Raw genomic sequence first — 25,024 nt, forward strand, 5'->3', positions numbered from 1 at the left:
AGGTGATCATATCGTGGAACCTTCAGGAGGACAGAGTTGGCAGCCCTACATTGCAAGAGCATTGAGAGGTACTTCACAGTGTAGTGAGGGAGGGAGGCAGCTAAAGGGGAAATTCGGACACCAAGCAGGAATTGGGAGAAGAGTTAGAGTAGGAGACCAAATGCGAGAGAGAAGAGGCAGGTTTTCAGAAGACATTTGAAGATGGAGAGCAATGAAGCAAGAAGGTGGGGTGGTTCTCCAGAGAACAGAGGCATGATGGCTGGCGGTGGTGTGGGGGGAGGGGATATGAATGTTAGTTCAGATGTGGAAGACAGAATAAAATCTGGGATGCAGGGTCAAAAGGAGGTTGAAGAGGTGCAAGGTCATAACGGAATCTATTTGATATTATACCAAGTGATTCCCACCTAGTGAAGAATTTCCACTTCTAGATTTTCAGTATTAGGCAGTGTTTCATCATTCACTCACCTCTATTTGAGAAGGCCCTTATTACACAATCCTCAAATTAGGCCAATTATTACCCACTTTAGGATTAGCCGTGTTTCTGAATTATCGATCTCCCATGGCCTTGCACTCCACCTGCTGGCCAGTGGAAGTAAGATGAGCTTTAGATGTTTCAGCATAGGTGACAAATGAAAGTCATGAGGTTTTGTGGCACAGTGGATAGTGACCCTGCCTCTAAGCTAGAAGCTTTGAGTTCAACTCCTACTTGATGGCTACGGAAGGTATTTTTTTAAAGTGGCCAAATAGGTTGAATATCAATCTGTAAATCTTTCTAATAAACATGATGGCAGGCAGCAAGGGTGGGAGAGTCTCCTGGTCAGCCACACTGCAGAAGACAATGGCAAATCACGACAGTACCTTGCCAGCACAATCATGGACCAACATAAATCAACATGGATGCCAGTGCCCTCTTAGGGCATAGTACCTAAAGAGAAATGTTAAAGGGAAAAGGATGATGGCCTGATAAATGGTGTGTTACTCACAAGGGGATTTTTTGCTGGCTTTTAATCTGTAGGTAATTCTCTCCCACGCATTAGGCCAGACAAGTAAAATATAACTGGTCTAATTCTTTAAATGATTATGAACTAGGTTTACAACACAGTTAATCATCTGAACTAACTCTGGGAAGAAAAGGTTGACAGGTTACTCAGAAAATTGCTGCCAATTTTAGTGTTATGGAGTGAGTTTGAGAGGCCTGGAGCTGCAAATCTTCCCTCAAGGACTTGGACAGTGGAGGCTTACAGCTTAGAGACCCTCGTCCCTCACTATAAAGAAGCATCTAGTGTATCAGGCATGGAAAAAGGGCAGGCAATACCAATATCCACCACAGACACATTCAGAGCCTTCACAATGTACAACCTGGTGCGATCCAGGCTCAGCAGACTCTCACAGTCCATCAGTGAAACCCTGCAGCCAACCAACACAAGTTGCTGGTTTAGAATTATGCATCAAAATCGAAGTCTTGGGGCAGTACTTGTTATCTCAAGCACTAATGTTAACACACATAATGGAGGAAATGGATGCAATGCATTTCATAGAATCATAGAATAATATTGTACAGAAAGAGGCCATTCGATCTATCGTGCCTGTACTGTCTCTTTAGTAAAGCAAACCAATTAATCTCACTCCCTACTCTTTTCCCATGGCATTGTCATTTTGTTCCCTTCAAATATATATCCAGTTCTCTCTTAAATGTTATTTTTGAACCTACTTCTGCCATCTTTTTGGGCATTGCATTCTGTATCAAATTAATTTACTGCCTATTCCACATAGTCCATTTTTAGCAACCAAAATGCCCTCACTAAGAAAATATCTTGGATGTATTCCCAGGTAACTGCTCATAATGAAGGGATGGGAAGAGTGTAGCTTAATTCAGCTTCTTTACTTTACTTCTCTCATTATGAACTCTTAAAAAATGGGAACAGGGTTTATTACTTCACAAAACCAAAGTGTTAATTGTTAAGAGCAGGGGTTCTGGGCTGGGTTACAGCCTATGGGCTGTAAATGAATTGTTACTGTGTCAATAAAACCAAGTTGGGAGTATAAGAAAGGGAGATTTCCCCTGGTCACTGTGTGTTGTGATATCAACTCAACTTATTCCTGAAGGGCGAATCTTATGAAGAAAGGTTGGACAGATTGGGCCTATACCCATTGGAGTTTAGAAGAATGAGAGATGATCCTATTGAAACATATAAGACCCTGAGGGGACTTAATAGGGTAGATTCTGTGTGGATGTTTCCACTTGTGGGGGAGCCTAGAACCAGGGGACACAGTTTAAGAATAAGCGGTCTCCCTTATAAGACAGAGATAAGGATAATTTTATTTTCTCAGTGGGTCATTAGTCTGTGAAATTATTTTCCCCAGACAGCAGTTGAATTTATTCAAGGCAGAGTTAGACAGGTTTTTGATAGACAAAGGAGTCAAGGGTTATGGGGGGCAGACAGGAAAGTGGAGTCGAGACCACAGAATGGTCTTACTGAATGGGCTGAATGACCTACTCCTGCTCCTATGTTCCATGTGCCTATAAATAAATGTGCTTTCAATTTTGCCAGAAACATGCCTCAGAGGAATTTTTCTCCTAATATATTCTTTTGCTTGACCAATTATTTTCAATAAAATTGCTTTTAGCAAGCAATTTTCTGTTTGCTTCGCATTTCACTGACCTTCCCTGTCTCCAACCCAAATACTTTCTCCTCTTCCTCCCTTTCATTCCTGATAGCAATGGTTCATGCTGCAGAATATTCCAAAAACTCTCAAGTCGGATATATTACCATGGAAACACAATGAGCATGTAACTGTTACACTCTTTTACAAGACTCATTGCTCAAACACAATAAATTATTTATCTGTGTGAGACAAGATACATCTTTGTGAATGAAAAATCTCTGGCTCTTCACTATTCATTTAGAGATGGAAGGGGAGAGGAACAATGTTCTGACATGTAGTGAATTATTTACAGTAATATGATAGCAGGGCTGGAATCCAAGGGCTATCTTGATGTCAGTCTAAGGTTTGCAGTTCAGCTGATCAATGACAGTGTGGCTGCGTTAAATAAATGGCCAGGCTGACTGACATCAAGACAAGTCTTGGGAGCTGCAAGAACTTGGATCTTCTTCACTGAGAGCAGCACTGACTTGGTATGTATAATTCACAGATGGACAAGGAGCTGAGCAATCATGACCATCACTTCAGTGAGCAAGACTTAGATGCGATCACCAGCAAGATCAGTGACCTAGGCAAATGGAGAGATATCTTCAGTCAACAAGGGTAAAGCAACCTTTTATTTTCTCTTTCCTAACTGATTATCTCCAGTTTCTGGAAAACACCTTCCCCTCTGAAGTATATCCCTGTCTTTTGCCTTTTTCTTGTTCACATGTTGCTACCCAACAATATCACCCATGGATTGGGAGTGAACTTCCGTACATATGAGATTAACACTCAACTCAAACTTTCCGCTCATGCCTTCAGTTCCACTGCTGTGTTATCAGAACAGCCGGTCATGGATGACCAAAGCCATTCCTATTCAGCTGCTGCCATCACTCCTTACCCTTGCCCCTGACTCCTTCCTCCTCCTCCATGGTTCTTCACTCGAGTTGACCTTTGCGCACCTCTGAACCCCAATCTATGCATTACCTAGATCACTTCCCTGTCTCTCCTCCTACCCAAACATCAGCCCTCCTCACTGGGGAATCTCTTACCCACACTGTTGTTAGTTCCATACTTGATCTTCAACAAACCCCTTATCTCTAGTTGCCAAAGCTCTACTCTGCATAAGTATCGATTTGCCCATAATTTCACGATTCTGTTCTATGCTAAGTGCTCATTCTTGCCAGCTTTCATTAGATTCCTGTCCACCAACACAATGAGTTCAAAATCTTCATGCTTATTTACAAGTCCCTCAACTGCCTAGCCCAAGTGACCTCTGCAACCTTCTCCAGCCCTATTTTCCAACCTGCCCTCTGACTCTGGCTTTCTGTGCATGCCCTCACCGCACCTTACCCCCATTCCAAAACCCTTCAGTTATCTCAGCCCTTTGGATTTCCCTCCCTAAACCACTCGGCCACACTATTTTTCTCCCAACATTAAAATCTTCCTCAGGATTTGCCTTTACACTGCCTTTCTTGTCATCGCCCTTAATTCTTCCACTGTTACCTGATGTATGTTGCATTTCTGTGAAATGTTTTGCAATGTTTACTGTTAAAAGATGCTGCAGGAATGTTATCTGCAGAAGATTTCATACATCTCAGTCAAATGAAGATATGTCTTCAGCAAGAATGGATTATGACAAATTCCCTCATTTAATAACTCTTAATGCTTTGTAAAGCCTGTCTACAAAAAGCTTGAATATCTGGGAGGCTATCCAGCACAGCTCTTGCACTTCTGTTCAGGATACAAGAAAGGGCTTAGTCATCTGATAAATGATCCTCCTCTCAATTCTAGCCTCCACTGCAACCTTTTCAGTCTCTATCCACGTTATGGTCATAACGATTCTCTCCTTGTGTTCCTTTGAGACATTAAATACAGCATCCACTGAGCTCTGCCATTTTCAGCTCTTCATCCACTGAGTTCTTCCTCACTGAGCTCCTCATCTGGTCTTCCACATTCAGCTCTTCCTCCACTGAGCTCTTCATCGCTGAGCTCTTCTTCGCTGAGCCCTTCCTCACTGCAAAGTTCATTCATAGATGATTGACCTGGAAGAGGTGGAAAAGAACTTCCTCCCCCACTGTTCAGACTGGGGGGGGGGGGGGGCGTAGAAAACTCCTCCAATTAGAAATAATTGCTTTTGCCTTAGTCAAGGAGAGCGTACTATCCCCCATTTCCTTCACACCACTAGTGGTGCACATGCCTTTGGTTGTCCAGGGCTGAAGCACCGGAACTTCCACCGCAAACCTTTCCACCTCACCAACCTCCCTCACCTCCTTAAGACACACTTTCAAGCTTAAATCTTTGACCAAACTTTTGGTCACCTTTCTGCACGCCTCCTTCTGTGGCTCGATGTCACTTTTGGTTGGATAGCACTCCTGTGAAGAATCTTCGGATGTGTTAAAAGTTAAAGGCGCTATATAAGGTCAGACGTGGGGATGTTCGCTGATGATTGCACAATGTTCAGCATCATCCGTGAATCCTCAGATACTGAAGCAGTCCATATCCAAATGCAGCAAGACCTGGACAATATCCAGGTTTGGGCTGACAAGTGGCAAGTAACATTCACACCACACAAGTGTCAGGCAATGACCATCTCCAACAAGAGAGAATCCAACCATCTCCCCTTGATGTGAAATGGCATTACCATTGCTGAATCCCTTACTATCAACATCCTGGGGATTACCATTGACCAAACCCATGACCACTACCATCTACAAGGACAAGGGCAGCAAATACATGGGAACACCACCACCTGGAAGTTTCCCTCCATGCCACTCACCATCCTGACTTGGAAATATATCGCCGTTCCTTCATTGTCGCTGGGTCAAAATCCTGGAACTCCCTTGCTAACAGCACTGTGGGTGTACCTACACCACATGGACTGCAGGGATTCAAGAAGGCGGCTCACCACCACCTTAGCAAAGGCAAATAGGGATGGGCAATAAATACTGGCCTAGTCAGCAACACCCACATCCCGTAAATGAATAAAAAATATATATAATTCCTATATAGACAAATTTTTAATTAGTAATGGGTTGAAAGGTTATGGGGAGAGGATGGGAAATTGGAGTTGAGGCTGAAATGAGATCAGCCATGATCGTATTGAATGGCAGGGCAGGCTCGAGCGCTGAATTGCCCACTCCTGCTCCTAGTTCTTATTTCTTATGTTCTTATATAGTAAATTCCTTAGAGACTGGCTGCCGGTCATCATTGATTCAGGAGCAGGAAGTTTTACCTGCAGATGCAGCAAACAGTTAAGAAGGTATGTTGGCATTCATTGTGAGAGGACTAGAGTACAGGAACAAGGATGTCTTGCTGCAGCTGTACAGGGCCTTGGTGAGACCACACCTGTGTGCAATTTTGGTTTCTTTACCTGAGAAAGGATATACTTGCCATCGAGGGAGTGCAGCAAAGGTTCACCAGACTGATTCCTGGGATTGTAGGATTGGCTTTTGAGGAGAGATTGGCTCACTAGGCCTTTATTCACTGGAGTTTAAGAAGAATGAGAGGGGATCTCATTGAAGTGTATAAAATTATGACAGGGATGGACGGACTGGATGCAGGGATAATATTTCCTCTGTTGGGGTGGGGGGGCAGGGGTCTAAAACAAGGAGTTGCAGTCTTAAGATATGGAGTAGGCCATTGAGGACTGAGATGAGGAGAAACTTCTTCACCCAGAGGGTGGTGAACCTGTGGAATTCTGTGCCACAGAAGCCTGTGGAGGCAAAGCCATTGAATATATTTAAGAAGAAAATAGATAGAGCTCTGGGGTATGGGGAGAAAGCAAGAGTATGGCGTTGAGATAGAGGATCAACCATGATCCTACTAAATGGCGGAGCAGGCTCGAAGGGCCGAATAACCTAATCTTGCTTCTACTTTCTATGTTTCTATGGGGAGAATTTTCTCTCCGTCGTTTGGGGGGGGTGGGCGGGAGGGGGGGTGGTTTGGGCGGGAGCAGGCACAGACGGGTGTGCAGCTAATTGACGCCCCAGATCGGCTGGGCGCCACCATTTTGCGTGGGCGGAATAATTAAGGTCCGCCCAGCGTGACGCACGCCCGGAAGCACTAAGCGCTCCCTGTGCAGGCGAGGTGGGGGAGGTGGGGTGGGGGAGGGAGGTTTGCCTGAGCCGAGGAGCGTGCTCTGTCACGCATGCGTGCAAAAGAGCACAGAATTTTCCCTGAGGCACCTCAAGGAGATTACTTTCACTGATGAAATATCGAATAAAGGTCAAAAGAAAAATTTAAAGGATATGTCCCCTCATGTGAAAATTTTTCAAACGGTTTAAAAACGTTCACGAAACCACGTCCCGCCCGTGGATGAGGTTCCATGAAAAATGTGAAGGCCGCCTGGGCTCTTCGCCCACCCCGTCCCCACCCCACCACCACCCCACCCCCCCCACCCCCACCGCCGACCTTAAGGTTGGACGGGCAGCTCAGCTAATTGCTTTATTGGCTTTTTGAATGGCCTTAATAGGCCTTTGATAGCTCGGCAGGCGTGCAGCTGAGTCAGCCGTGAGCCCGCCGAACTGAAAGTCTAAATGACGCGCGGTGACATGGGGAAGCGTGCCCAACGTCACCCTGCATCATTTTACACCTCGGCGAGCCGGCCCCACCCCCGCTCTCCGACCTGAAAATTCTACCCTGTGTTTTGCCTTGAAATTTACTGGGGCCGGATTTCAGAGCAGGGAGGGAAATTGGGAGGGTTTATTGGGCCCTGTCTTCTGCCACTGTTTTACGCAGCATAGCAGGCTGGGCTCAGCTCGGAGGGACCGTTAGCATTTGTCGGGCCAAGGATGTAACAGTAAGCCTCCGGGCTCAATTTGCCTCTAGGTTCAATGTATCTGGGCGGTACAATGTATAAAAACTCCTGCCATAGTGCCATGTTTTCAAATTCTTTGTCCTCACGCTTGCATCCACTCATCCTGGTTACAATAGCTTTTCTTGTAATGTTACATCAATCACCATGACTGTGACCACGAGTGAGTGCATTAATACAATGGAGTCTCTTGGCTGATAACTTACATACTTCTGAGTCCTTCTGAGCGTGCAGCGGAATGATTATGTTACTGGACTAGTGGCCTGGATCCCTGTCAGCTAGGGAATTTAGATTCAGTTAATTAAATAAATCTGCAATAAAAAGCTGTTATCAGTAATGGTGACCGTGAAGCTTGACGTAAAACCTCATCTGGTTCACTAATGCCCTTCAGGCAAGGAAACTTGCTATGATTATCCGGTTTGGCTTCATGCACAGCAATGCGGTTGATTCTTAACTGCTCTCTGAAATGGCCTGGCAAGCTACTCAGTTATGTTCAAGGAGATGGCTCACCACGACCTTCTCGAGGGCAACTAGGGATAGGCAGTAAATGCTGGCTGTGCCAACGACACCCCCCTACCCCCCACCACCACCACCACCACCACCACCACCACCACCACCAACCCCCCACCCCCGCACCCCCCCCCCCGCCCCCAACCTGTGAATGAACAAAAAAAACTGATTACGATGATGGAGGGTTTCTGCAATGTTCACAGGATCACAAGAAATCCTTCAGCTTGATTCGGTTTGTAGCACCGTTGTTCTGAGTTAGGAGGCTGTGCTTTCAGCCCCGCTTAAGCAGACCGATGTTTCAGTGCAGCACTGGGGGAGTGTGGCATTGTCACAAGTGCTGACTGTCAGGTGGGACATTAAACCTAGGTCCATGGCTGGCTGCAAAAGATCCCCATGGCCCAATATGTGGGAGAGCAGGGAGTTCTTGCTGACCAACATTCCCCATTCGCCCAACGGCAACAAACAATAATATTTTCTTCATTTCAAGAAGGGCTTTGATTCTGCTCTCTCCTTCCTGCTGCCAACCAGGTGGAGAGAGTATGGGAGGAATCGCTGAAAAAATATTGCAGCTTTTGATTCTAAATTGTAATATCCGTTTTGGTTTTGATTTACAGATTACAATTCAAGGACACAGTTGTGAAGGTAAGTGATTGAAGTCATTGGAATTCAAACATGGAAAAGAGAAAGAAAGTGCAGAAGGAGGCCATTTGGTTCATTATAACCGTGTTGACCAAAAAAGAGCTTTCCAGCCTGATCCCACTTCCCAAGCGCGTTGTCCATGGCCCTGTTGTTAGGGCACTTCAAGTACATATCCAATATTTTTTAAATGTGCTGAGGGTTTTTGTATATACCACTTCCGGGTAATAGTAGGAGTGAGGTAGAATACATTGTCCCCACTCCCTAGGGCAAGGGTTGAAGTCGTGATGCTTCTCGGCACCTCTGTGGCTTGCTTCCACTTTGCTTGTAGTTTTTGATAGACTTGCTGTTCGCTTTGTCTCTGGATTCCCATTCAAGTCCTGCCCAATTCTGGTCTGGGATCAGGTGCTGTTTCCCTCAATGTTCTTGAAGCACAACAAAAGGGTAAAGGAACAATAGTTGGAGGCCAATAATTGGATATTAACAAGGACTACTGGTCTTATTGTTTTTATTTTGTCCCTTAATTCTCTCGCTGTGCAGAAGTCTTCATTTGGCGATTGTCCACAATGGCATGGGTAAAAAAGTTCACGAGCTGAGGAATCACAAGCATACAAACATACAAACTTGGAGCAGGAGGTGGGCCATTTGGCCCTTTGCGTCTTCCCCACCATTCAATTAGATCCAGGATGATCTGATTGTAGCCCACCCACCACCAACCCCCCACCCCCTCCCCGCCTACTCCTGATAACCATTCACCCACTTACTTATCAAAAATCCATCTACCTCTGCCTTAAAAATATTCAAAGACTTTGAGGAAGAGAGTTCCAAAGGCTCACAACCCTCTGAGAGAAAATATTTTTCCTCATCTTTGTCTAAAATGAGCAACCCCTTATTTTTAAACAGTGACCCCCTAGATTCACCCACAAGGGGAAACATCCTCTCCATATCCACCCTGTCAAAACCCTCAGGATCTTATATGTTTCAATCAAGTTACCTCTTATTTTTCTGAACTCCAGTGAATACAAGCCTAGTCTGTCCAACGTGTCCACATAAGACAACCCACCCGTTCCTGGTATTAGTCTAGTAAACCTTCCCTGAAATGCTTCCACTGCATTTACAAGCTCCCTTAAATAAGGAGACTAATACTGTACACAGTACTCCAGATGTGGTCCCAACAATGCTCTGTATAACTGAGTCATAACCTCCCTAATTTTGTATTCAATTCTCCTCACAAGGAATGATACCATTATTAGCTTAATTACTTATTGTACTTGCACACTAACCTTCTGTGATTCATGCACCAGGACACCCAGTTCCCTCTGACCCTCAAGGCTCTGCAGTTATCACCGTTTAGATAATAAGCTTATTTTTTATTCTTCCTGCCAAAATGTACAATTTTACATTTTCGCACATTATACTCCATTTGCCAGATTTTTGCCCACTCACTTAACTTATCTATATCTCTTTGTAGCCTCCTTATGGCCTCTTCACAAGTTACTTTACTACTTATCTCTGTGTCATCAGCAAATTTAGTAACCATATCTTTGGTCCCTTCACCTGAGTCATTTATATAAATTGTAAAAAGTTGAGACCCCAGCACTGGTCCCTGTGGCACACCATTCGTTATATCTTGCTAACCGGAAAATGATCCATTTATGCCTACTCTCTGTTTCTTATTAGCTAGCCTATCTACTATCCATGCCAATATGTTACCCCAACACCATGAGCTTTTATTTTCTGCAATTAGCTTTGATGTGGCACCTTATCAAATGCTTTCTGGAAATCTAATTACAGCCCATCTATTGGTTCACCTTTATTCACAGCACATGTTATTTCTTCAAAGAACACCAATAAATAGGTTAAACATGATTTCTCTTTCACAAAACCATGTTGACTCTGCCTGATTATTCTGAATTTTTCCAAGTGCCCTGCTATAACATCCTTAATAATAGCTTCTAACATTTTCCCTAAGATAGATATAGCTAACTAGTCTCTATTTTCCTGCTTTCCATCTCCCTCCCTTATTGAATAAAGGAATTACATTCACTATTTTCCAATCTAATGGAACCTTCCCTGAATCTAGGGAATTTTGGAAAATTAAGACCAACGATCTCACTAGCCACTTCTTAAGATGACCCTAAGATGAAGTCCATTAGGATGCAGGGACTTGTCAGCCCGCAGCCCAACAATTTGTTCAGTACCACTTCCCTGAGAGAGAATATTCCCTCCATCGGGGGGGTTTGTGCAGGGGCAGGTGCGGGCAGTTGCAGACCTGATCGGCACCCCCAATCAGATCCACGCCACCATTTTACATGGGCGGGCCAATTAAGGCCTGCCCAGCATGATGCGCACCCGGAAGTGCTGTCTGCTCCCTGTGCGAGCAGAGGTGGGGGGGTGGGTGGGGATTCCTGAGTCGGAAGTGTGCTCTTTCACGCACGCACGTGAAAGAACGCAGAAATCTCCCTGAGGCACTGAGGTGCAATAAGTTTTAAGTTTTAAAAATTTTAATAAAGAAAAAAAATGTAAGACATGTCCCCTCATGTGACAGTGTCACATGAACTTTAATGGAAAAATTGATTAATTTATAAACCCTTCTTGAAACCTCATCCCGCCCATGGATGAGGTTCCATGAAAAATGTGAAGGCCGCCTGGGCTCTTTGCCTGCCCCCCCACCAACCTTAAGGTTGGATGGGCAGCTTCCTCAATAGCCTTAATTAGTTAATTAATGGCCTTAACAGGCCTTTGACAGTTTGGCGGGCCCCACTCCTGCTCACCGAGCCAAAAATTCTCCTCCTGGTGATTGTAATTTTCTTGAGTTCCTCCCCTCCCTTCGATTTCCTGATTTTCAGCTATTTCTGGGATGCTACTTGTATCCCCTCTACTGAAGACTGTTGCAAAATGCTCGTTCAATTCATTTGCCATCTCTTCAGTTTCCCTTATTAATTCCCCAGACTCACTTTCGATAGTTTGTTGACTCTTTTCTTTATTAAATATCAATAGAAACTCTTGCTATCTGTTTTTATATTTCTAGCTAGCTTTCTCTTGTAATCTGATTTTTCCCTCCTTATCAATCTTTTGGTCATTCTTTGCTTTTTTATTATATATTCTGTCCAATTTTCTGACCTGCCACCCATCTTTGTACATCTTTGCACAAACACAGACTCGTGTTCCATTGATGTGCAATGCAACATGTTGTAACTCTGCAAAGTCTGTCATCCATTTTGTTCTGGCCTAGCTAGCACAGGCCCAAATTCAAATCTCAAACTTTGAGATTCCTGAGCCACTTATGAGGGAGAAGTGTTGGATTTGGTTTCCCGTTGCCTGCCTCACAGTTTTTAACTTCAGAGTTTGTCTCCATCGTGAACTGAAGCTAAGGATATTCATTAACCTTTATGTTTGGGTGAAGAGAGAGGGTGGCAGGGTGGGGTGGGGGGAGGCGGAGGTTGCAAGGGCACTCCCACCCATCAGACACAATTAAGTCCAGTATTCAGACTTTGGCATTCCAGCATCCACTGACTAGTCTGGGGTGGGGGGTGGGGGAGAGAGGACCCAAACCCAAAACTCCTGAGTCAGATTCAAAACCGCTATCAGAGAGCCAGTGGACACTCATTCCAAATGTACACCCTGTAAATAAGGACAATATTCTAATCTCCACTTGCTGGTTCTGTACACAACTGGGCTCAAACCCTTCACCTTCTGTCTCAGAGGCTGGAATGCTACTGCAAATCCAAAGAATCACTTCCTGGGAAGTGTAGCCCTCTATAAGATTCGGTAAATGACTGGGCTAGAGACTTTCACTCTAAATTGAGAGGTAATGGGCATTTGCTGACAGTGTTAAATGAAGTAGGTTGATATAAGGCTCTGGTGGAGCATAGACCATTGTGGCCAAATGGCCTGTTTCAGTGCTGCAAATTCTATATCATTCTACGGTTTGGAGTAAGCTATGAATAATAGAAATGGAAACTGGCTGTAATGGTTTGGCAGACTACGCTATTACCAATAACTCTGCTCATGGTAAATTGCTTACTGAAGAATTGCTTCGTGCCCACCAGTTAAACTACCATTCTGGATCTATCTGCAAGCAAAATGATGAATAAGTACAAAGTGACAATATCTGACGTGTACAATCCCATTGCAAGGTTTAAGATCCTGGGGTAACTTGGGTGACAAATGATTGACTTCAATGGAAATTAAAATGGGAAGGGGTGTAAAGCAAATGCTGATATACCATCATTTTTTTAAACTACCTGATGTCAAAATTATTCGGTGCAAAACAAACTAATGGAAAATCCACACAGGTAAAGATTTTGTTTGCTTGATATGTAGTGCACACTCTGTCTGCATAAAAACACATCCCGCTCACCTAATTAAAAGAGAAAACAAGAGAGGCTTACATTTTATAGCACCCTTGACAACCTCATGACTTCTCAAAAGTAATTCACAGCCAGTGAAGGGCTTTTGAAAAGTAGTCACTGCTGTAGTGTATCAAACACAGCAACTAGTATGTGCACAGCCAGCTCCCAGACACCCAGGAGAACTCTAAGGTAAAAGCAAAAAATTGCGAATGCTGGAAATCTAAAACAAAAACAAAATAAGCTGGAAAACCTCAGCAGGTCTGACAGAATCTGCCGAGAGGAACACAGTTAACATTTCGAGTCCATATTACTCTTCAATGGAACAAAGGAAAAATAGAAAAGAGGTGAAATATAAGCTGGTTTAAGGGTGGGGGGGTCGGACAGGTAGAGCTGGATAGAGGGCCAGTGATAGGTGGAGATAACCAAAAGATGTTCTAGACAAAAGGACAAAGAGGTGTTGAAGCTGGTGATATTATCTAAGGAATGTGATAATAAAGGTACAGATAGCCCTAGTGGGGGTGGGGTGAGGTGAAGGGATCAAAATAAGCTGAAAGGCAAAGATAAAACAATGGATGGAAATACATTTAAAAATAATTGAAATAGATGGGAAAAGAAAAATCTATATAATTATTGGAAAAAAGGGGGATCGGAAGGGGGGTGGGGATGGAAGAGAGAGTTCATGATCTAAAATTGTTGAACTCAATATTCAGTCTGGAAGGCTGTAAAGTGCCTGGTCGGAAGATGAGGGGCTGTTCCTCCAGTTTGCGTTGAGCTTCACTGGAACAATGCAGCAGGCCAAGGACAGATATGTGGGCATGAAAGCAGGGTGGGGTGTTGAAATGGCAAGCGACAGGGAGGTCTGGGTCATGCTTGCAGACAGACCGAAGGTGTTCTTTTCTATTTTTCCTTAGTTCTGCTGAAGAGTCATACGGACTCGAAACGTTAACTGTGTTCCTCTCCACAGATGCTGTCAGACCTGCTGAGATTTTCCAGGTATTTTTACCCAGGAGAACTCCCATGTTCTTCTTCAAAATAGTGCCATGGGCTCTTTTATGTCCACTTGAGAGGGTCAATGAGACCTCGCTTGAAGGTGGCATCTCTGACAGCGCAGCATTCCTCCTGTACTGCGTTAGGAGTGTCAGCATAGATTGTGTGCTCAAGCCTCGATCTGAAGTGAAGTGTTTGGAGTCGGATACGGAAATATGGGGGGGGGGGACAAGAAAATTAAATTTAACAACTTTTTTTTAAAAATTAAAGATGACAAGATGACCTGTTTAAAGTGCACAAGCGAATCTCATGTCACTCGCACAACATTCTGAATGTTTAACATCAGTGATAAAATAGTCAACGAATTTCTTGCGGATTTTGGAAAGCTGAGTGGAATGTAAAGTATTTTAGATCGAAAACGCCTTGCAACATCTGGCTTTTTTGTTTTCTCTAGCTGTGGACCTGTTCATTAAAAATTCAGTCCTAAGCCGGGGTGATGATTGATTAGATCGGCTGAGGCTCAGATGCCTTCAGCTGGAGGGTTGCCCTCTTCTCATGGCACAGGATGGAAGGGGAGAGTCAAAGAATAAAGCATCTGTCTAGGTTTCACCTATCACGCTGAAGCCCTTCATCCCCGAGCTGTGATTCCCTTTCACCCTTATCCATGGAATTGTGTAATGATGTGTTGCAAGCCAGAATAACAGCAGGTGTCTCAACACAGAATTACATTGAGATATTACAGGAGGAAGTTAGGAAGAGCCAGAGCGTAAGTACAACTCCATGCTATTCAGTACGGCTGTTAACAATTAATTACTTTTTTTTGGCTAATCTTTGTTGAAACCCACATGAGATTGCGTTTTCTAAAACCAGCTATTATCATGTAAGACTTAGATGAGATATACCTGCATAAGACCTATTTTATTCTGCTCTTACACAGAAGCATCAGGACAATCGCAAGGCTGAGGATGACAGTGAAGATGGAGCCGGGTCACCTCTGTCTAGCAGTGTCAAGTCTCGTAGCCACTTCTCCACATTCAGTGCTCCCTACTCTGTCCCAAAAGAATTTGTTGTATCTTCAAATCTAGGCGGTCTGCCCATTACATTGGAGACAGCAGTGGTAAGCCTATCCGTTCAGTGTAATTTTCTTCAGTTGTGGCTGAAACTGTATCACATTTTAACAAAGGAATGATGAAATGTAATCTCTATCTCAATGAAATATCACTTGATGCACAGCCTACAATAAGTGCTACCAGACAAAAGAGGAATGAGAGCTTATTGTATTCATGTTTCTCTTTAAGAATACTGTACGTCAAACCTAAATACTGGTTAATTATTCCTGACTCGCGTTCGCCTAAGAAAAGCCTACGTAAGTAGCTAAAATGTCATTTTAATGACAGTCCCTAAACAATGAAAATGTTATGACAATCGGACGTGCTTCTCTGATGGATGAGTAAGCAAGAGGACAAACGCAGTGTGGACCTGTGCCACAGAGAACAAGAAGGGGTAAAATAATCTGAGATTTCTGTTCTTGGCCTTGGACACGGATGGTTTCTATAGTCAAACAGGTTGCAACATTCACTGTCCAGGATTATATGTGAATGAGGTAGTGGGGCGCCAGCCAGTGGATGCTGTCTCTTGGCAGGATTATGTGCCCTTGGAGCATGAGCAGAAGCATTTTTAAAGTCCACTGTTCTAGCAGTGGTACATAAGATCATAAGAAATAGGATCAGGAAGAGGGCATTCATCCCATCGAGCCTGCTCTGCCATTCAGTAAGATCATGGCTGATCTAATTGTGGCCTCAACTCTACTTTCCTGCCTGTCCCCTCATAACCCTTGACTCCCTTGTTAATCAAAAATCTCTTAACTCAGCCTTGAGTATATTCAATGACCCAGCCTCTGCTGCTACTTGTAGAAGAGAATTCCAAAGACTGCCAACACTCTGAGAGAAGAAGTTCCTCCTCCTCTCTACATCTTTGTAGATAGTGATTCTAAGTTCCAGTTTGCCAAAGAAACCCTTCTGGGTTCAGTGGCGTTATTTGCCCAATTATGACCTGAATTATATCTTACACATGTAAATGGTCTCAAGCAGCTTGATATTAATGGGGAGGCAGAGAAGTGGGAGGATGGGGGCAGTTTTGCAATTGGGATAAAAATAATTTAACAGAAGGATCTGATTATTAATTTTGGAGTCCATTTTCTGAGCACAGTCAGCCAGATTGATCAATACCAGGCCACAGGCAGGGAGTGGAGTGAGTGGAAGGAGAGATCAGAGAGGGGAAGGTACATCAATGGCCAAAGGGATTGGAGGTGGAGGGGTGAAGATTATGGAGACTTGAGGAGGGCATGAAGGAGTATTGGAATTGCAGGGTAGGGGATGTCTGATCATTGGGGAGATTAGGTTTGCTTGGTGGGCCAGGGAGATGCAATCCTCCCCTACCTGGGCACTAGATTAAAAAGCAGAACCTCAAAGATAAAAATCTCTGGATTATTACCTGAGCCACATGCAAATTGGCAGAGGATACATAAAATTATAGAGTTAAATTCGTGGCTCAAACACTGGTCTGAGAGAAGTGGGTTCCAGTTTGTGGGGCACTGGCACCAGTACTGTGGAAAGTGGGGGCTGTACCGTTGGAACAGTCTACACCTGAACCGTGCTGGTACCAGTGTTCTCATGAGCCACATAACTAAGGATGTAGAGAGGGATCCAGATAAAATAATGGGGCCAAGGGATCAAATTTGGGAAGATGGGGTAAATCAAAGAGTAGAGACAAGGCAAGGGAGAAAGGTATCAATGTGGGAAATGATAAACAGACCGTGACAGGAGGGACAGAGAGTACAGGGAGTACAAATCTACTCTTATCTAGTCAGATAAGACTAGAGGCTACAAAAATAATAAAAGGACAATGCATGCAGCATTCAAAATGAAACAGATGAACTGATAGCACAAATAGAAATAAATAAATGTTATCTAATAGCCATTACAGAGACATGGCTGCAGGATGACATAGATTGGGAGCTGATTATTGAATGGCAAATGAAGCATTTAGGAAGGACGGGAAGCTAGGAAAAGGTGGAGAGGTGGCTCTGTTAATTAATGAAGGTATTAGCACATTAGAGAGGGTTGGCCTAAGTTCAGGAAACCAGGATGTAGAAGCGGTTTGGGTAGAGATGAGAAATGATAAAGGCAAGAAGTCACTTGTGGGAGTGGTGTACAGGCTCCCTAACAGTAACCATTAAGGTAGGATGGGGTATAAAGGAAGAAATAATGGGAGCTTGTCAGAAAGGCACAGCGATAATCATGGGGGATTTTAATCTACGTATAGACTGGGAAAATCAGATGGGCAAAGGTAGCCTAGATGAGGAACTCATAGAATGTTTTTGGGATAGTTTCTTAGAACAGCACGTTCTGACTTCAACCAGAGAACAGGCTATACTAGACCTGAAATTGTGCAATGAGATAGGATTAATTAATGACCTCACAGTGAAGATGCCCCCAGGTAGCAGCAATTATAATATGATTGAATTTTACATTCAATTTGAAGGAGAGATGGTCAAGTCCAAGACTAATATTTTAAACTTAAATAAGGGCAATTATGAGGGCATGAAAGCACAGCAAGCTAAAGTGAACTGGCAAATTAGGTTAAATGATAGATTATTAGAGATGCAGTGGCAGACATTTAAGGTCAGATATTTCAGAATACACAGAATAGATACATTCCAACCTGAAAGAAAAATTCCAAGGAGAGGACCCATCATCCATGGTTAATGAAAAACAATTAGAGATAGTATCAAACTTAAAGCAAAAGCATATAATTGTGCAAAGATGGGTGGCAGGTCAGAAGATTGGACAGAATATCAAAACAGCAAAGAATGACTAAAAGATTGATAAGGAGGGAAAAATTAGAGTACTAGAGAAAGCTAGCTAGAAATATGAAGACAGTAAGAGTTTCTATACTTTAAAAAGAAGAGAGTTAACAAAGTGAGCGTTAGTCCTATAGAAAGTGAGTCTGGAGAATTAAAAATGGAAAATAAAGAGATGACAGATGAAATAAACAGGAATTTTGCAACCGTCTCTACTCTAGAGGATACAAGAAACATCCCAGAAATAGTTATAAATCAGGAAATGGAAGGGAGGGAGGAACTCGAGAAAATTACAATCACCAGGGAAGTGGCACTGAACAAATAGTTGGAGATGTGAGCCAACAAGTCCTTGGGTCCTGATGGACTTCATCCTAGGGTCTAAAAAGAAGTATCTAGTGAGATAGTTGATGCAATGGTTTTAATTTTCCAAAATTCCCCAGATTCAGGGAAGGTTCCATTAGGTTAGCAAATAGCGAATGTAACTCCCTTATTCAAAAAGGGAGGGAGACAGAAAGCAGGAAACTACAGGCCATTTAGCTTAACATCTGTGATAAGGAAAATGTTGGAAGCTATGATTAAGGACGTTATATGGAAAATTTCAGGGTAATCAGGCAGAGTCACCATGGTTTTGTGAAAGGGAAATCATGTTTAATCAATTTATTGGAGTTCTTTGAAGATGTAACATATGTTGTGGATAAAGGGGAACCAATGGATGTACTGTATTTAGATTTCCAGAAGGCATTTGATAAGGTGCCAATCAAATGTAATTGCTCATAGTTTAAGGGGTAACGTTGGCATGGAAAGAAGATTGGTTAGCTAACAGAAAACAAAGTGTAGGCATAAATTGGTATTTTTTGGTTGGCAAGATATAATGAGTGGTGTGCCACGGGGATCACTGCTGAGGTCTCAAAATTTTACAATCTACATAAATTACTTGGATGAAGGGACTGAAGGTATGGTTGCTAAATTTGCTGATGACATATCATTAGGTAGGATAGTAAGATGTGAAGAGGACATAAGGAGGCTACAAAGGGATAGATAGGTTAGGTGAGTTGGCAAAGATCTGGCAAATGGAATATTATGTGAGATAGTGTGAAATAGTCAATTTTGGCAGGAAAAGTAAAAAAAGAAGCATATTATCTAACTGTGAGAGATTGCAGAGCTCTGGGATGCAGAGGGGTCTGGATGTCCTAGGGCATCAATTGCAAAAGGCTAGTATGCAGATACAGCAAGTAATTAGGAAAGTTAATAGAATGTTATCATTTATTGCAAGGAGAATTGAATACAAAAGTAGGGAGGTTATGCTTCAGTTATATAGGGCATTAGTGAGACATCATACAGAGTACTGTGTACAGTATTGGTCTCCTTTTTTAAGGAAAGAGTATTGGAAGCAGTTCAGAGAAGGTTTACTAAACTACTACCTGGAATGGGCAGGTTGTCTTATGAGGAAAGACTGCACAGGCCAGGCTTGTATTTGCTGGAGTTTAAAAGATAAAGAGGCGACTTGATTGAAACATATAAGATCCTGAGGGGTCTTGATAGGGTGGATGTGGAGAGCATGTTTCCTATTGTGGGAGACTGTTTAAAAATAAGGGTCACCCATCATGGGTGGGCGGGAATGTGGAGTTGAGATTACAATCAGATCAGCCATGATGTTATTGAATGGCAAAGCAGGCTTGAAGGGCTGAGTGGCCTAGTCCTGCTCCAAGTTTGTATGTTCGTATCCCCACTCATTTCTGGTACCATCCTTGTAAACCTTCTTTGCACCCTCTCCAGCACTTCAATATCCTTTTATAATATGGTGACCAGAACTGCGCGCATTAAGCTTCGATACAAGTTTGGCATAACTTCCCTACTTTTCAATTGTATTATAAAGCCTAGTGCTTTGTTTGCTTATTTGTAACTTTGCTAACATGTGGCTCAACTTTTAGTGATTGATGTATTTGTACTCCGAGATCCCTTTGTTCCTCTACCCCACCTAGACTTGCACCTTCCAAGTAATATGTAACCTCCCTATTCTTCCTAACAAACTGTACCACTTTACATTTACCTGTGTTGAACTTCATTTGTCAATTATTTGCCCATTCTACAAGTTTATTGATGCCCTCCTGTAGTTTGTTGCATTCCTCCTCGGTGTTGACTATCCCCCTAATCTGCTGTCATCCGCAAATTTAGAAAGTGTTTTTGATTCCTAAATCCAAGTTCATATTGATAAACTGTTTTATTATGATTGGACTCACTTAAGTCAAACCGCATGACTTACCTTCAAGATACAACTTAAATAAAGAACAATAGTGGGTCATCAAACTTGGCTTAAACATGAAGTTATAGTGCCATTTTCTTTTGCTGCCAGACTGAGTCACATCATTGTCTTTTCCAACTATCCCTTTTACTGCTGTGTCTATCTGATTTAACATTTGCTGTCCACAGCCAGGAAGGGGACACTTGCTAATAGAGCAGCAACTCCCCAACATAATATTGCAAGGTACAAAGTATTAAGAGCATAGTAGTGGGCCACGTGGACCATCAGGTTAATGCTGGTGTTTATGCTGCATACAAGCCTCCTCCTACCCTTTTCTAACCCCATCAACATATCCTGCAATCTCTTTCTCCCTCACATGCTGATCTAGCTTCACTTTAAATGCATCTATGCTATTCACTTCAACAATCCCTTGTGGTAGCCAGTTCCACACTCTAATCACTCTCTGGCTAAAGATGTTTCTCCTGCATTCTCTATTTGACTATCTTATGTTTATGGCCTCTAGTTCTTGCCTCACCTACAAGTGGAAACATCTTCTCTACATCTACCCTATCAACTCAATTCATAATCGCCTCTATCAGGTCACCTCTCAATCTTCCCTTTTCCAGAGAAAAGACCCCCAGCCTGTTCAATCTTTCCTGATAGCTGAAAACTCTCAGTTCTGTTTTTTTTGTGCCTTTGTCAGTGCCTCAATATCCTGATTATAATTTGAAGGCCAGAACTGTTCAAAAATGCCAAGACCAGAATGTTAACAATGAGCAGGATGTCGCGCCACTGGGAGTGAAAGCAGGACCAAAGCCCGCATGTGCAGGCAGGTGACAGGACCCTGAGCGGCAATTAATGGGCCGTCACTGGGACCACCTCCAAATGAGGATGAGGACCTGCATCCCAGAGCTGCCGGTCCAATCATGTTCCAGACAGAAATTGATAGATTTCTGGATACTAATGAGATCAAGTGATATGAAGATAGCATGGGAAAGGGGCATCAAGGTAGATGATGAGCCATGATCTAATTGAATGGCTGGCTGGGCAGGCTCAACAACCCGAGTGGCCTACTCCTGCTTCTATGTTCCTATGTTCCTGTGTACTCTTTAACCTCATGAATCCTACCTTTCTTCATAGCAGTGCCTTACCTGTTTTACTGCTTCCATTTACACTTCTGGGAATCACAGCAGTGGGAAGCTATTAATGTTTCTAGGAAATGAAAGTGGCAGCTTAGGCACGGGACTGGATATACTTAGATGTATCAGAAAACAACACAAGTGGGGCTAAGTGGGGATGGAGATGGACCAGGAACTACAACATGCTTCAAATTTTTCACCTAATTTCGGGAGTGGTTGAAGGCAGTCTAGTTTATTCCCACTGAAACAGAAAGGTGGGTTGAAAGTAAATGAAGGTAAGTGACCTATCTCGGCTACTGGGGCAAAATTCCCAAGCACTTTCCATAGGAAGGGAGAGAAAAGCAGAATTGGAATTGTCATTTGTCGTCCTTGCTCACCTCCTAACAGGCAACTGTGTTGGCAGGCGTGGCTCAGTTGGTAGCACTCGCATCTTTGAGTCCCAAAGTTCTGGGTTTAAATCCCACTCCAGGGCTTGAGCACAAAAATCACAACTGACATGCCAGTGCAACACTGAGGGAGTGCTGCACAGTTGGTGTACAGTCTTTTGGACGAGACCGTTTAAAGCAAGGCTCCAACTGCTCAGGTGGATGTAAAGGATCCACAAAGACTATTTTGTGGAAGTGCCGGGGAGTTATCCCTGATGTGCTGACAAATATTTATCCCTCAGTCAACCTCACAAAAACAGATTATCTGGTAATCATCACATTGCTGTTTGTGGGAGTTTGCAGTGTGCAAATTGGCTGCCATGTTTCTTACAGTGATTACACTTCAAAAAAGTACTTCATTGGCTGCAAAGCATTTTTAGAGGTCCAGTGGTTGTGAAAGGTGCTATATAAATGCAAGTTGTTCTTTTCTTTTGACAGCTAGCGAAAGGTAATGACAAACACCTGAGATACATTCTTAAAGCCTATCATTTCAGCTGACAAAGTAAACTAACTTAAAGGTTCCAAGATTATGAAAAGGATTGGCTAAATTAGTCGGGTGATAGATTAGTAAAATAAGTTACATGGAAGTGGACAATAAATAGAGGTTTGAAAGAGAATTGAGTTTGTTTCTGGAAAAGGGGAAAATTGAAGGGCACCATTAATTGTTGGGCATGTGATTGAACTGCAATGGACTGCCAGGTGATTGCAACCAGCATCCCTGATCCCTCTCTGAGGCCGTGATTTGCAGTCTGGAACCATTCATTTTATGTTCCCTTCACTGTCCTCATAACTCCAAGTTTCTTCACAATAAATACTGGGTGGAATTTAATGCCCCTTGGGCGAGCGTGGTAGCAGGGAGGAATTTAATAGGACGGGAAGGTGCAGGGTGGGGACACCGCCATCTTCCCACCTCAGCCCGATTCAGTCCAAGGCAGGAAGGCTGGTGGACTGCCTTCCCATGCCCCCACCCCCCACCCACCCCGCTAACTGAGGCCCTCAAGTGGTCACTTAATGACCACTTAAGGGTCTCATCCTCCACTGTTATTCACCCAGCGGTAGGCAGGGGACTCACCGTGCAGGGAGCACACATCCCATTTGCTTGTGGGCTTCCAGAGGGGGCTCCTTGTTGAAAGGGACTCAGTATCTGATTGGAGGAACGGGCATCTGGAGGAGGGAGGCCTGCTGAGAGCTACTACCCCACCCCCAGCCCCTGCTGCCGATCCCCACTCCTTCCCCTCTCTGGCAAACCCCACCCCATGATCCTCCTCCCACCATCATTCACCTGTAAGATTGCCAAACTATGATTAAGTATATTCCTGGAGGTTTCAACATGACTTGCCCCCACGATCTTGCTATTAGTCAGCCAACACATCCATCCTTGTGACATGCTGCCTTCCTACAATAATTGGAAAGCAAAAAGCCTCATTACCCAATTGGATGATGCTTGCCCATCAGCCAATTAGCCTTTTTTTTTCCTATTTTCGGTATTTTTATATCTGGTAAAGAGAAACATTCAAAGAAAATTACGACAAAATCAATCTTTTTTAATGCCCCATGATTTTTCTCCAGGATTGCTCACAGCAGTGCCCTGGAGATTGATCTTCAATTGCTGGCGTCTCCAGGTCAATAATACTCCAGGTGTGGTCTCGCCATGGCCCTGTACAACTGCAGTAAGAAACCCAAGCTTCTGTACTCAAGTCCTCTCACAATGAAGGCCAACATAACATTTGCCTTCCTAACTGCTTGCTGCACCTGCATGCTTGCTTTTGGTGGTCAGTATACAAGGGCACCCAGGTCCCTTTGTACATCAACGTTTCTCAATCTATCACCATTTAAATAATACTCTCCCTTTCTGTTCTTCCTACTGAAGTGAATAACTTCACACTTATCCATGTTATACTGCATCTGCCATGTATGTGGCCACACACTCAATCTCTCTAAACCACCTTGAAGCCTCTTAACACCCTCCTCACTGCTCACATTCCCACCAAGTTTCATGTCGTCAGCAAACTTGTAAATATTACATTTGGTTCCCTCATCCAAACCATTGATATATATTGTGAAAGTTGGGACCCAAGCACAGATCCCCGCAGCACCCCACTTGCCTGCCACTCCGAAAAAGACCCGTTCATTTCTAGTCTCTGTTTCCTGTCTGCTAACCAATTCTCAATCCAATTCTCAATATATTACCCCCGATCCCATGTGCTTTAATTTTACACACTAACCTTTTATGTGGGATTTTATCAAAAGCTTTCTAAAAATTCAAATACACCACATCCACTGGTTCTTCCTTATCTATTCTGTTAGTTATGTCATCAAAAAACTCCAGTGGGTTTGTCAAACATGATTTCCCTTTCATAAATCCATGTTGAACTTGTCTAATTCTGTTGATATTTTCTAAGTGTCCTGTTATTACATCCTTCATAATAGTCTCTAGCATTTTCCCTAGTACTGATGTTAGGCTAACTGGTCTGTAATTCCTTACTTTCTCTCTCCCTCCTTTTTTAAATAGTGGGGTTACATTTACCACCCTCCAATCTACTGGGACTACTCCAGACTCTATAGAATTTTGGAAGATGACAACCAACGCATCCACTATTTCCATGGCCACCTCCTTTAGTACCCTGAGATGTAGATTATCAGGTCCTGGGGATATCGGCTTTCAGTCCCATTAATTTCTCCAGCAGTCTTGTTTTAGTCATACTAATTTCCTTCAATTCCCCCTTCTCACTAGACCTTTGGTTTCCTAGCATTTCAGGGAAGTTATTAGTGTCTTCCTTCATGAAGACAGAGCTAAAGTAATTGTTTAGTTGCTGTGCCATTTCCTTGTTCTCTATTATAAATTCTCCTGTTTCAGGCTGTAAGGGACCTACATATGTCTTCACTATTTTTTTTTTCTTTTTACATACTTATAGAAGCTTGTACAGTCCACTTTTATGTTCCTTTCAAGTTTACTCTCATACTCTGTTTTTCCCCTTATTCAATCGCTTGGTATTTTGCTGAATTCTAAACTGTTCCCAATTTTCAGGCTTGCTACCTTTTCTAGCATCTTTAAATGACTCCTCTTTGAATCTAATACTATCCTTAATTTCTTTTGTTAGCCATGGTTGGGCCACTTTTCTTGCTGTGTTTTGTGCCAGAAAGGAATGTATAACTGTTTTAATGGATATATTCATTCTGTCTTTTAATGAAAGTCCCCAATCTACCTTAGCTAACTCATGCCTCATACCTTCGTAGTTTCCTTTGTTTAGATTTAGGACCCTCGTTTCAAATCAGACTATTTCACTTTCCATCCTAATGAAGGATCCTATCATGTTATGGTCACTATTCTCTAAAGGACCCCACACAAGAAAATTATTAATTAACCCCTTCTCATTGCACAATACTAAATCTAGGATAGCTTGTT

At 43.1% G+C, this 25,024-nt stretch overlaps 1 protein-coding gene across 1 annotated transcript in view; it reads left to right on the top strand.

Annotated features, from left to right (window-relative positions):
• The first annotated feature begins 3,154 nt into the window (after positions 1-3,154).
• Positions 3,155-25,024, top strand: part of mindy4b (MINDY family member 4B) — a 45,623-nt gene continuing 23,753 nt past the window's right edge. Inside the window, exons 1-5 of the mRNA XM_041204504.1 lie at positions 3,155-3,267; positions 5,825-5,908; positions 8,587-8,614; positions 10,080-10,140; positions 14,862-15,067. Coding sequence (XP_041060438.1) covers positions 3,155-3,267; positions 5,825-5,908; positions 8,587-8,614; positions 10,080-10,140; positions 14,862-15,067 — 492 coding nt within the window. The remainder of the gene's footprint in view (positions 3,268-5,824; positions 5,909-8,586; positions 8,615-10,079; positions 10,141-14,861; positions 15,068-25,024) is intronic.

Source organism: Carcharodon carcharias, chromosome 2 (assembly GCF_017639515.1).
Source record: "Carcharodon carcharias isolate sCarCar2 chromosome 2, sCarCar2.pri, whole genome shotgun sequence".
Lineage (NCBI taxonomy): Eukaryota > Metazoa > Chordata > Chondrichthyes > Lamniformes > Lamnidae > Carcharodon > Carcharodon carcharias.